This window comes from Maylandia zebra, linkage group LG13 (genome assembly GCF_041146795.1).
Source record: "Maylandia zebra isolate NMK-2024a linkage group LG13, Mzebra_GT3a, whole genome shotgun sequence".
Lineage (NCBI taxonomy): Eukaryota > Metazoa > Chordata > Actinopteri > Cichliformes > Cichlidae > Maylandia > Maylandia zebra.
Window position 1 is genome coordinate 24,519,122 of NC_135179.1, and position 13,786 is coordinate 24,532,907.

At 37.7% G+C, this 13,786-nt stretch overlaps 1 protein-coding gene across 1 annotated transcript; it reads left to right on the forward strand.

Annotated features, from left to right (window-relative positions):
- Nucleotides 1–758: 758 nt before the first annotated feature.
- tsnax (translin-associated factor X) lies at nt 759–12,575 on the forward strand. Its single transcript, XM_004559730.3, has 6 exons — nt 759–1,065; nt 2,654–2,743; nt 2,838–2,952; nt 5,861–5,991; nt 10,656–10,777; nt 11,931–12,575. The coding sequence occupies exons 1-6, from the start codon at nt 1,050–1,052 to the stop codon at nt 12,306–12,308; spliced, it is 852 nt and encodes a 283-aa protein (XP_004559787.3). The 5' UTR covers nt 759–1,049; the 3' UTR covers nt 12,309–12,575.
- The last annotated feature ends 1,211 nt before the right edge of the window (nt 12,576–13,786 follow it).

Sequence of the window (13,786 nt, forward strand, 5' to 3'; positions counted from 1 at the left end):
AAAACTACAAAAAAAATGACAATGACATAAAAACAAGAAGAAAAAAAAATATGATGCACAAAACAACTTCTCGGAGATGTTAAATGACCACAGGGAGACGCCCAATTTTAAATTGAGACCTAAAAATAATCATGAAAAGTGAATGAAAACAAACGTATGCAGTAAGCATCACACAACAGTGGCCAATATTCAAAAAGATGCACAGATGGTTAACAGAAAGCAATCGCAAATCACATCTGCAGGACTTTCAGTAAAGACATTTCAATCTGTGGAAGAAGTCAAGGTGGAACGTTTTGTTGAAAAGACGAGTAATTCGCCAAAGGTTGGCTTAGATATTCGATGGAATATCTAAGACACTGGTTATTTTAGGGTGGCAGTCTGGAGAATTTCTACGTTTGAATTTTGACTGGAAAGAGAAATTGTCTGGGCTGCACAAGTTCTGTGTGGCACATCTTTCTTTTTGGTTTGGTATGGGAATATCTAATTAGTATACATGGTATCTTCAAGAACTTACTTAATAGTTATAACGTCATAAAAGCGATTATTATGTAATTATTATAAATATAGCTGTTATATGTTTGTATTGTTGTTATTGAAATTGTGTTATTATTATAAATGCAATTGTTATATATTTACGCCAAATTTCTAAAAGCAGATTCTAATTATTTGAAAATTAGTAATAAGGAAAACATTGTAATAAAACTAACTCCTGATGCTGACATTTAACTACGTATCCCGTGATGCATCTCTTTGAATTTCCTGCTACGCGTGTAAACAGCGCAAAAGCCCCGCGATGGACTGAGGTCCGCACCAACGCCTGTTATTAAAACCAAGGAAACACCGTTTTATTCGCGTTAAAATATTTGTAGGCTCTACTAATTTTGTTTTCCATCGCTCAGAGAAGATAATTTTTTCGGATTAAAGCGGAACTATTTTGTTTTTTTATCGTAATAGTACTCAGCCTTTACGTTTGACTGGTACTGGCGTTAGTTAGTGGCTAAAACTCTCGAAATACACCCCTTAAAACTGTGCACTACAACACCGAAGCTATGAATAAACGAGAAGGTAAGTCCATCATTTCAAAATAACAAGTTTAGTTTTATGAGTTTTGTAATTACCCAGCAAGCCTAAAATAACAGTAGGACTAATACATGATAACGTTTTAACCTACTCTGCCTAAGTCAGGTTAACGAAATCATTTCGGTCGTAACAGACGTAAACAGTGCTAATCCCGTGTTCCCTTAAAATGCCTAAAGCACATACTAGGGCGAATCACGAGTCACCCTACGATAGGATTTTATCATAATACTTCATTGACGATACAATATTATTATCTTTTTTTTAACCTTTTGCATTAAGCCAAGTATCGCATTTGTCTTTTTTCAACTGCAAAGTATGCACAATTTTAAATAAAGTTATCTCACTTTCAATATTTTTTTGCTGCAAAAAATGAGATTCTAATGCGTGCCAACACTGTCACTAAAACCTGCAATAAATGTTTCTATCAGTCTCCGATTGAATGGGGTCAGGTTGGCAATTACACGCAATCTTTATACCCACGCACTCAAGCTCTTAGCAGCCATTTGGTCACTACAAGTTGCCATTGGCTGCTGAATGGGAAAAATCTCACCATGCAGCCACTGTCGTTGTCATTTGTTTGTACATACAAGAAATTTTCTGTCCTACACTCCAAAAAATCTGTTGTTGGAGGAACACAATTTAATCATGGCACCTTTTCCACGTGATTTAACTAAGTACAATAACCCATTTTTTGACCATGTCAAACCAACACATTTGGCATTTGGTGGTTTAATGTAATCAGATTACGTTGGATCAACGTAGTATACTTACATTGACTTATGTCACTTTACATATTGAAGTATGTAAAGTGAAATTTGTTTTAATTCATTCTACACAAGTTAAAAACTTCAGGAAAACACAATGAAATCTTGTTGTTTGAACAACTACTTTGTTAATCAGGGCAATTACTGCTAGTCTTGCTTAATGAACCAATATGGGATTGATGATTTCATAGAGACAAACAACCATTTGCACTTAGATTCATGGGTAATTTAGAATAGCCAATTAACCTAACTCTAATTACGTACTGCAAACCAGACAGATTGTGGATTTGAACCCAGGCCCTTCTTGCTGTGAGACAACAGCACTCACCATCACACCACCAAGCTGTCAATCCAGGCTAGGAAAGAAAACTAGGAAAGCTTTGATTACAAGGTTTGATGCAGACTTTTCTGTACGTTTTTGTCCTTGACAGGTTAAACCACAATAAATAGCGATAAAACAAGCAGTTGTCTGCCTCTTAAAACTCCAATGATTTTCCTGCAGTTTGGCATCTAATGTGATCTTGTGAATTTCGTGAGTCCAGGCAACTAACCACTCTTACTAGATTGTATGTCATGATCATGTCATCTCAACAAGAACAAATTAAGTTGTTGAATTTCATGCAGATGCTACATGATTTAATTACGTTCACCATAGGAACATGAAATAATTTAGTTCCAATTACAAGTTTGAATCTTGTACATATAACAACCACCCAATTTCATTTTTTTCAGTGTATTTTATTTGTGTGACTGAGAGGCAGATAGAGGCAGTTATTATTTAAAGACTATGACATCATCTCTACTGTCAGGTGAGGGTTGTTCACGGAGAAATGCAGATGCAGCGCAGGAGCACGAAATGAGTGCCAACCCCTCCTCGTCTGTCATGGCTGCCTTCAAAGGTAACAGCATCCTCAGTATTCTCACTGCACTTTGCACCCAAATGGTTTTAATGTTGTATTGCCTGCACTGAAACATTTCTCTGTGTATTTCAAGTTTTCCAACAGGAGCTCGACACCAAACACGACAAATATGAGCGTCTTGTTAAGATTAGTCGCGACGTCACAATTGAAAGCAAGAGAACCATATTTCTTCTGCACAGAGTGACCACGTAGGTGTTCTTAACAATAATATGCACCGTATAGATTAGTACAGTTAGGTCTATAAGTTTTTGGGATAACTACTTGTGCCTCTGTGCACCAGCACAGTGGATTTTTAAAACAATGATCATGATGTGATTAAAGGTCAGACTTTCAGCTTTAATTCAAGGGGTTTAACAAAAATATTGCATTAATTGTGTAGGAGTTACAGCCACTTTTATACACAGTTTCCCATTCTCAAAAGGCCCAGTAATTGTACTGACTGAGGCAGTTTCAGGTGAGGCCTCTTCCTAGGTTATTTCATGATAAATACAGCAGACATGATATCTGAAGTTCATTCAACATGTTGAAATTAGGATTTTATAGTTTTCCACTTTAATTTTAAACACCAAAGCAAAAAGAGATCATTAGGCATCATTAGGCTAAAAAAGAAAACAAAATAAACCTGTCAGAGATAAAGCCAGATAAACAATCTGATATATTATTAAAGACAAAACATACTAACTAGCCCACAAAAGACAACTAAAGTGGATGATTATCGACAGTCACTCTTCTGCTGTGGCCATTTCTGATGAGCCACAAATAAATGACATGCACAGCAGCCAATGTCAAAAGAGAAACATTCAGGAAAACTATTGCTCAGGACCAGTTTAAAAAAATGACAAGTGTGGCTCATTTGAAGCAAAATATGAGGAAGTGAGGGGTGGCTCAGGACAGAAGTATCTGTAGTTACTCACATTTTCTGCAAAACATTGGTTAAACCCCTTGAATTAACCCTGAAAGTCTTCAATCACATATTGATTGTTTTGTTTAGTCTTCTGTGTTAGTATACAGTAGAGCTGGGCGATATAAGATTTTTTCATATCACGATATGTTTTTTTCATTTCAGGCGATAACGATATCTATCATGATATAAGCCATATAACTATATTTGTAAGATTTAAATGTGCCGTTGCTCACAAGTAAAATGTGAAATAATCAGCAGCTTGTTTTTATTTAAATATTTATTTCCCATAATAAGTTCAACAGGGTAGATGTACTTAAGGAACATGAGACTTTTTCAGATAAATAAAGGCAAATATTGCAAACTACACAAAAGGCAGCCGCTAAAGCGTTTAAGTTTCAAAATAGAACAAACAAAACAGACTAAATTGTCAATTCCACTTAGAAACAAAATATTAATTCTAAAAATAAATCTTAGTTTGTTTTACAGAAGAACAGACAAAATTGACTAACCTTTGTCAATATCAAATAAACTGAGAACTAAAAGGAAATTCTCAATCTCTCCTTGTTGTATAGCTTAGCTTTTCAAACAGTTTTAACAGTTACTTTAGTCTGACAAAAGCCAAATGACGAATTAGCGCTTCCAGTCAGAGACTGAGGCTACGTCCACACGTACACGGGTATTTTTGAAAACGGAGATTTTCAGTTTTCGTTTTAAAAAATAATCCCGTTCACACATAAAGGCAGAAATGAAGGAAAACGCTGCTATGAACATGCCAAAGCAGCAGGTGGCGCTAGATTCCTAACCGTGCAGAAATGTTGGCCAATCAGAAGTCTAGAAGCCTCGGTGGGAAAAAGTAAACAAAGCTGGGGCATAGAAGCAGAACCGAGTCGTATGTGTGGACGGACAGTAACTGTGTGTAAGCATTTAAACACTGCAGAGAGTAGAATTAACAGTATTGTAGAAATTCATTTCACTGAAACAATAACGTGGCGCACAGTGTGATGTCAAAAAATGCGCACACCTTTGACGCTGCGTTTTCTCCGTTTTTCTCGTCCACACGTAAATGCAAAAACGGAGTTTTCAAAAATCTTCGTTTTCAGTGACCAAAAACGCCGTTTACGTGTGGACGAAAGGTGCAAACGCATAGAAAAATCTGCGTTTTCAAAAATACCGGGGTACGTGTGGACGTAGCGCATGCACCAGTTTATTGTATTTCCAGACTTGCTTTCGGCACAATTTACAGTGCACGCTACTCTGTTTTTTGTCAGACTTGAAATAGCCGAAATACCTTCACACTACGGAACTTCTATGGCTCTTCCGTTCGACAATCTCTACGGCATTGGAACCATCATCTGTTTTCTCTTCGGTAACCTTCGGTCACGCTCGGTTGACTTTTCTAGTCGGCACACTCATTTCCTCCATTACCCGGGTGGTACGGTGGCTGGCTGCTTCCCAAACAAATACACATGTGCGGCTTGGCACTTGTGCTGTACGTAACAAGTCAGGTGACGTGACGCTGCGGCTGTGATTGGTTCAGCTCTGCGCTACGTAATTTGGATTGGCTGTTCTTTTTTTTTTTTTTAAGAGGACAAGAGCGGCGAGGTCTATCGCGATAGTTGAATTTTTCTATCGAGAAAAAGTTATATCGCGATACATATCGTTATCGTTCTATCGCCCAGCTCTAGTATACAGAGGCAAAATTACAAAAAATGTATCATTGTTCTAAACCCTTTAGACATAACTGTATATCAGTTTTTTCACTGGAGCCTGCTTCTGATTGTAGTTGCTGTCTGGACACTACAGAGTGTCTTTTTTATATCATTGATGTAAACAGCAGCTTTGAAAATAACCTACCTATCATTTACATTGTCTCTATTCAGTACAGATATAGTTTTGAGAGGGATGTAATGTGTGAATATATGCTTTGGAATAATATGGAAATATCTTGACAAAACATATAATTCAATGTCAATCAAGATCTCAGAACAGCGTCAGCTAAAAATGTAATAGGACTTTAATGAGCTTCACAGGGGGAAAATCATCTTAAAATGGCAAATGATCTTTAAAAGTGATAAGTAAAAACAATAAATACATTGGCATTAGTTGTAGTGGGCATGCAACAAAGTAAGTCTAAAACAAAAATAAATATTTATGTTTTTTGTACCTTTTAACATTTTTTTCTGTGTGTAAAGTGTACCAGATGCAGAGGATGTCCTGAACGAGGCAGACATAAAGCTGGATGGAGTCAGGCAGAAGATTGGGCAGATTGCTGAGGAGTTGAAAGGAGAGGATATTTATCAGTTTCACAGAGCCTTCACACCAGGTGAGTGGTCATTTACCTCTTTTCGTTTATATATAAAGCACATATTTATTCTGAAAGAAACTGAATTCTTTGAAAGTGGTGTTTTTTCACTCTAAAATGGTTAATCGGCTGTTTAAATTCTCCTGCCACACCCAAGTGGATTTATTAGATTACGGTCCCATGGGATACAAGGCACGTGGCCCTTTGTGTGTGACTCAGTTAGATCATATCTGATGTAGATTCCACTAGAGGTGTTTGCAAAAATGATAGCTCACATTCGTTGAATCTCCTTCTTATTATTAAGCAGTAAGTATTTTGCTGTTTTAATCTTTATGAAGTACATTAAGGGTTCTAATAAATATACCTTTAATATAATAATAGTACAGTGTTGGGAAGGTTACTTTTAAAATGTATTCCATTACAGAATACAGAATACATGCCCCAAAATGTATTCTGTAACGTATTCCATTACGTTACTCAATGAGAGTAACGTATTCTGAATACTTTTGAATAATAATAATAACTGAATAATTCTGATTACTTAATATATTATCGTGCTTTTTACAACAACGTGAATGTACTATTGCTGTGTGATTTATTACTATTACTGAAGGTCCGCGACTCCGAACTGTAGTAAAGGGACCTCTGACTAATACGGCGGGGTCCCTGTCGGCTCGTAGCTGAAAAATAGCTTTACTTTGTTGTGTGGGTCAACTTTTCTTGACAGAGAGAGGCGTTGAAAGACTGCTCCAACGGAACTTATTGTTTTCGGAGGAAAACACGAACACGGTGTACAGTCGAGTCTTAATAGCTTACTTACAACTGGGCTCGTCAGGCACTCTTCTTGGCTGCAGTGGTTATTATTATATTTACATGCTTCCAGCTCCCGTTTTTCCTCGATGACAACTCGTACCTTTCCACTCGCCTTTTTCTCCCTCCTCGCGCTCACAGACCCATAACGTGTATGGCAGTGCATTCTCCCTGCAACACGGACTACACTGCCCATGATGCTACATTCTTTAGAGCTATGCTTGTAGCATTCTGCCTGTTAGCTTAGCACAACAACAACAACAACGAAAAGGCGCTCTCTCACCCAGGAAACACACAGTCGCAGAGAGAGAGAGAGAGTGTCGCCCTGTAACCATGGCAACCATAACGCTGCCGCCTGGAACAAAAGAACGTAGCTGTCAAACAAAACCCAAACAGTCCTGACCCGCGACAAAATGAAACAGGAAAGTACCGCAGTGTAATCCATTTATTTCAACAAAGTAACTGTATTCTGAATACCCCCTTTTTAATCGGTAACTGTAACGGAATACAGTTACTCATATGTTGTATTTTAAATACGTAACGGCGGTACATGTATTCCGTTACTCCCCAACACTGAATAATAGTGTGGAAGGCCCTAAAAGGTCATTCAAAGCCATTGAGTATAGTCAATAGAAAGTTAGCACAACTAGCTTGCATTGTATAATGCAGCTCTGATAGAAAGTCTACTTCTGATTGGTTCACTCAGCTGCCTTAGAGTGACGATAGTGTCACTCACCCAAAATAAGAAGTAGACAAAGAAATGTCGAAATCTAGAGTTAAGGTGAGATATGAAACTACATTTTTTTTCTTTATCCGTTGATGTAATTAATAATTTCTTTTTTATGATTTGTACTTAAATGATTTTCTTTTATCTTCAATAGACATATTGTAAAGTCAGTGATAGTGTTAAAGCATGACCTTGATGCAGGCCTGGATGTGATGGTCACGCCTTCTGATAAAGTTGTTTTCAAACTAGCATAAGCACCACTTTTTGTTACTGTAGCCATAATGTCTGCAGCGAAGGAGAAAAACATGACTGGCAGCGAGTGGGAGCTGTTATCTAGCAGCTGGGGAAGTCATTTTTAGATTGCGGTCACACAGGAATCACTGCTGCATCCTTCGCGACGTGACCAATGGCAGTTCCCACCAATTAGCCCTTTTATTTTTTTCCCCATTTTCATCGTCTTTATTAGATTGAGGCTGGGCTCGATGCACGGGCCCTCCAGATAATCTTGGCTGGAGGAGAAGTCTCCAGGCATGTGTAATGGGTCTGTTTTTTTTATATAATGACCATCAAAGATATTGTGGGCTAAATCTGACCATAATTGCCACTGATAACAGAGCAGCGTGGCACTTGGGTACGCTTTTTTTTGTTGTTGTTATTTTTTTACCCTGCTAGCTGCTATGAGTCAGTGCAAACGTACATTAACATGTGGAACTTTTCACGTGGCTCACCTGCAATTCAGTGAACCGCTCTGTGGTCAAACATTAGCTCAGTCCAAAAATCCTCAGTATTCTCAGTACATGAATGTGCGCCAAACCGCAACGGTACTGTTTGCGCATTACTCAAGATCTGATCCTGCCGAGCTATATTCGCACCCTCGCCTCTCAACTTTTCCTACCACCATGCCAGTAAAATCTCTCAAATTTCCACTTTTTTAGCTCTTAGTCACTGTTTAGACACGATGTTCTGTAAGGTTTCTGCGAGCCTCGTTGACCAAAGGTAACTTCTGCTTCAGTAAAGACATAAACAACTCCTGACAGTAAATGCAGGAACTGGGCTCTGCCTGCCTGCCTCAAAGCCTTATTTAAACTGCCCTGGACTGTGGTGTTCCCTCTGTGAAAGTGGATCCACTGGCAGTGTTTAGCTGGTAAGCAGTTTTTTTTTTTTTTGTTTTTTTTTTAAAGAGTCGAAAACAGTTGCCAAATAAACACTGGGAGGACCGAAGCCTAAAATACAGTATTTTTCAAAAGCCTTTAGCCGCTCCTCATTTCTTTATACTTTGCTTGGAAAAATTGAGTTAGGTGCTTTTTCTTTTTTTATTTACGAATGATTCATATGTCAGCATTAAGTGGTTTAACAATCAAAAAACATTCCTCTGAAAATGATCAGGTCCAAGCACTGGAATGAAAATCAGAATACTTTATTAATCCCTAAGGAAATTATGTTATGTATATAAGTGAAAAAGTAGCCAATGGCTACTCCAGGCTTCCAAAGGTCTTTTAAGGTTTTAAAGACATTTGGAAGCCTGGAGAAAAACAATTTAAAGAAATGAAAAGTGGCTAAAGACTCTTTCACAGTACTATAAAATTATGTACTCCAAGTAAACATGTTTCAGTTTAATAGTTTTTGTTTGTAACTATTAATAGTTAATCCTCCATTTAAAGTTGCGACTACACTTACAAACCACTCAGTTTCACTTAAACTGTTAATCCACAATTTTAAGTAACAATGTTTCAATGCTAACTATGCTGTTAGCAAAAAAAAGAAAAAATGTTTTCAATCCAAATTTATTCATAAAAACAACAAAGATGACCAACATGTTGTACATGAAACAAAGGGTTAAAGAATTAACACTAACACACACGCACACACACATACACAAGCGCATTCAAGGAATTACAAAAAATACAAGCAATAATATAGCAGCCTAAATACCCAAGCTCTCGCTCCGGGTTAAGAGCCAAAGAATAAAAATATTTTGTTTTGTTTTTTTACCACTGGATACTTTGTTGTAACTGTTAACAGTTTATTATGATTAGATAAGAATTAATTTTTCTTTTTCAAATTTCTTTTGATAATAAATTGGTAATTCATGTCATTTCATTATTTCCAATTATTTCTCTTTTTCCTTAAGATGCTATTTTATGTTGCTTTTGCAATACTTGGTTAACTTTTAACTTTTCTGCTCCAGCTTGTTCAGATCAGTCCAGTTAATCAAATGCAAATTGTTGACATAATGTTTCCATGTAACCCATACAACTTTGAGAATTAATGCTGCGATATGGTTCTGATACGTCTTTTGTTTAAAGACACAAATGTTTAACTATGTTGGTAAGTAGAGTTATTAGGTAATTATCAAATTGAAGTTCTCAGTATCAGATTTTGCTGTTGTCTCAGCAGGTGAAATTTGTCAGCTACTAAGAAACTAATAGAAAAAAAATCAATGATTTTTCTATAATTATTCATAATAAACAAAATGTTAAATGAAGTCATTAAGACATAATATAGATGATCATCGATATATTTAATGCATTTATTTTGCAAAACCAAATAACGAAGTAGCTGCAATTGATAGTTTTCATATTTTCCGTGCACATTAGTGTTGTGTAGTCGTTCGGCCCACTGCCTGTACACGCTGGTGTGACTGGACTGAAATCATAATCAGAGTGGTGAAAGCTATTCAGAGTACAGTCAAGATAAAGTATTCTTGCTGGCTCCGTGCAGCGCATTGCGGTCAGTGCGGAGAGATAGCAGGCTCTTTGAAGTTCAACTGCCGCTCCAAAAGTAAACTTCAGACACAAAGTCTTCCGTCCTGTGATTATTGGATTGTTGTTTACCCAGGGGCAGAAAACAAATGAGGGGTCATCTTAGCCCACCAAAAAAAACACCCACTGTTGTTCTATCAAAAGATAGAGACAGGAAACAGGTTTTATTTGAATCATTATCTCCATCTGTGATCTGTACTGTGCAGATTTCATGTTGATGCTGCACGCTCTGCTTGCTACGCTCATTTGATACATGGTCATTTTAGTGAATTGCAAACAAATGCCCCAGCCACTGTCACATTCAGTTTTAGCAAGCACAGTGAAATGATCAAGTGAATATGCCATTGTTTTACTCTGATCCATTTTAATGTACTTTAATTCATCAGGGATTCAGGAATATGTGGAAGCCGTCTCTTTCCTGCACTACATCCGCCATCGCTGCCTCATCAGCTTGGAAGAGATCAACGCCAGGCTGGTGTTCATGAACACAGAGAAGGCAGATCCTAAGGTAAAATCACAGAGGACTGACTGAACATTAACAATTTATGAAGTATTTTTTAATCCCCAAAAAGTCCTTAAAAGAACTATGTGACATTCTGGAAAATAGATTTTGTCGCTTTCGTGGTATCAAACTCTGTTTGGCTCAGAGAGTGTATATAAAAATAAAACTTAGATGTAGCCACTGTAAGGTCACCGTTCGATTTGAGACTCCAAATATAGAAACTTCACCATTAATGTTTTAATGGTTTTATTTTTGGATTGTTTTTTCTTTTCTAAAGCAAGATGTGACAGTTTATTTTTTTCAGTTGTAGGGTGTCTGTTGATCCACACAATATGACTTAAATCTCATTAATTTGCATTAAAGGCATTGCATATAAAATGTTCAAATTCAGAAAATGCACATAAATAAATAAGATAATTTTGAAATTGGTGCCAGCAGCATGTCTCAGTGTCACAATTACCAGTGTGTAGCATCCCTGTTTCTTTTAACAGCTGTTTATAAACATCTGGGAACTGAGGGGATCAGCTGAACCTTTGGGAGAGGAATGGTGTCCCATTCTTGTCTGATATGGGTTCTATCTGCTCAATAGTCTTGGGTCTTTTCTCTGTTATTTTTCATTTTATGATGTTCCAGATGTTTTCAGCTGGTGAAAGATTCCAACTTCAGGAAGATCACTGCAGGAGCAAGGCTCTTCTAACCGTCTATTGAAGCCACACTGTTGTACTTGTAATACAACTGTAATTGTATTGCTGGAATATGCACGGCCTTCCCTGAAAAAGACATTGATGGGTGCCCAATGCATCCCTGTACCATCACAGATGCAGGTTTTTAAACTGAGCGTTGATAACAAGCTGAATAGTTTCTCTCTGCTCTGATTTCCCAAAAGAATTTCAAATAATAGTGTTCCTCCAGATGTTTCTTTTTAGTACACTTACTTTTTCATCCTTTTTTCCCTCCTTGTCTCAACTTTTTGAAATTTTTGCTGCCATCTAATTCAAAATGAGCTTCCCAGATTAAACATTTAGTTTTCTGTCTTCTACTATGAATGTAATATGGGGTTAAGAGATTTGCAGGTCATTGCATTCTGTTTTTGTTGACATTTTATAAAAAGGCCCAGCTTTTTAGAATGTATTCTTTCCTGTCCTGTTTTCCAATTCAGGGCTCAGCTGAAGCGATGCCGGTGAACGCTCAGGTCTTGACCTTTCAGGTGACGTCGTCCGACTACCTGCTGGGCGTGGCCGACCTAACAGGGGAGCTGATGCGGATGTGCATCAGCAGCGTCGGCAATGGCGACATTGACACACCCTTCCAGCTAAGCCAGTTCCTGCGGCAGATCCACGATGGTTTCTCCTACATTGGGAACACAGGCCCGTACGAGGTGTCCAAGAAGCTGCACACGCTGCGGCAGAGCCTGGGCAAAGTAGAAGACGCGTGCTACACCCTACGCGTCCGTGGCTCGGAGATCCCCAAACACATGCTGGCAGACGTGTTCTCTAGTCGGACCACACTCATCGACCCCGAGGAAGGAGTGGTTTAATCCCGCACTGCTTCAACGACGCTCTTCTCTGTGGTCTCATTGTCTGGTTTAGTTTAGCTCCATTTGGTGTTTGTGTGCATTTTTAATGGGATTTCACTGATGTTTCTAGTGTTTTATGACATGCTTGTTCATTTTTTGTTATTACAATAACAACAGTATTACAATAGACAATGGATTCTCTTTTGTTTGATAAAGATCTGATGACTTCAGTTGTTTTGCATGAATAAAGGTTCTGTGCCAAATATGCCATACTCCCTGAGACTTTAAGCGGCTTTGAAAATATGTGTTCATTTTATTTTCTCTCTCTCTCGCTGCCCTTCCTTCTCTCTATCACACACAGATAATCTAAGGTAGTCCCACTGGCTGTCTGCACTCTTCATTCAGTGTGGAGGAGGAACATGTGACCTTTGCACATTGCACACCCCTATTCTCCAGGAGACACACACACACACACATACTCACAAACAACCCCTTGTCTCCTTCTTCTACCCTCTTTAAACACTCCGTCCCAGTGCAGTGACGTACACTTAAAGTGAGATTTGGAATGAGAGGAGGAATATTCCTGGTAGAGAACTGATATCATGCTTCACCTCATGGTGTTTGTTATTGTACGGTGACAAATGAAAATAATGATAGCATAGTCTGTTGTTGAAAATAGATGCCTTTATTCAAGATAGGGCCAAAACAATCTTATTGCCAGATTTCACCTCAGAGAAAATGTTATTTTATGATTCACATTAGTCACCTTTAGGTCTGTATACATATCACATTTTGATCACACATACATTAGAAAAAAAAAAGACTATGACAAATTTAATTTTGTACAAAAAATGTAGGCTATTTGTAATTAAGTAATTGTTTTGTTTTGATATGAACTGGATCATTTTGATATTGTATAAGTTTGTCCCTTTTTATGACTCTGTAAGAGAGAGAGTCCAAATAATTTAGGTCTGCCATCTGCTGGGCAATTTCAGAACGGTGTATACAAACAGATACATGTGCAGAAAAAATAAAGTTTTGGCCTCCTTTTACACTCCAAAGAAAAGCAATTTGTTTACGAAGGAGATGATCAGCCAACCGCGGTTAAAGAGGGGGTTAAGGGTGGCACTGGAAATTATAGCAGGAGATGATAAGGGGGTCTAACTCCCCATTTTCCTGTAGAAATAAACGTCCTCCTCTGCTTCACTGTGAATATATAACTATCTAAATATAAATAATATTACATGCAGTGACTGTTTGACTGCATGGGTATATTGCATGAACCTCAGTCCACTACTTACTATTCCTAACTGCTTTACTTTGTAAAACTATAACTATACCATATCACAGTGGTTCCATTACCAAACCATTAAATCTTGTGCTTAAGTGCAGCCATTATATTATTACTGGGTAACTACATCTCCTAATTTGTGCAACAGGAGACGTAGTTATCTCCTGTGTAGTTATTACATAGGAGGCCTGTGCACATTATAATCAGT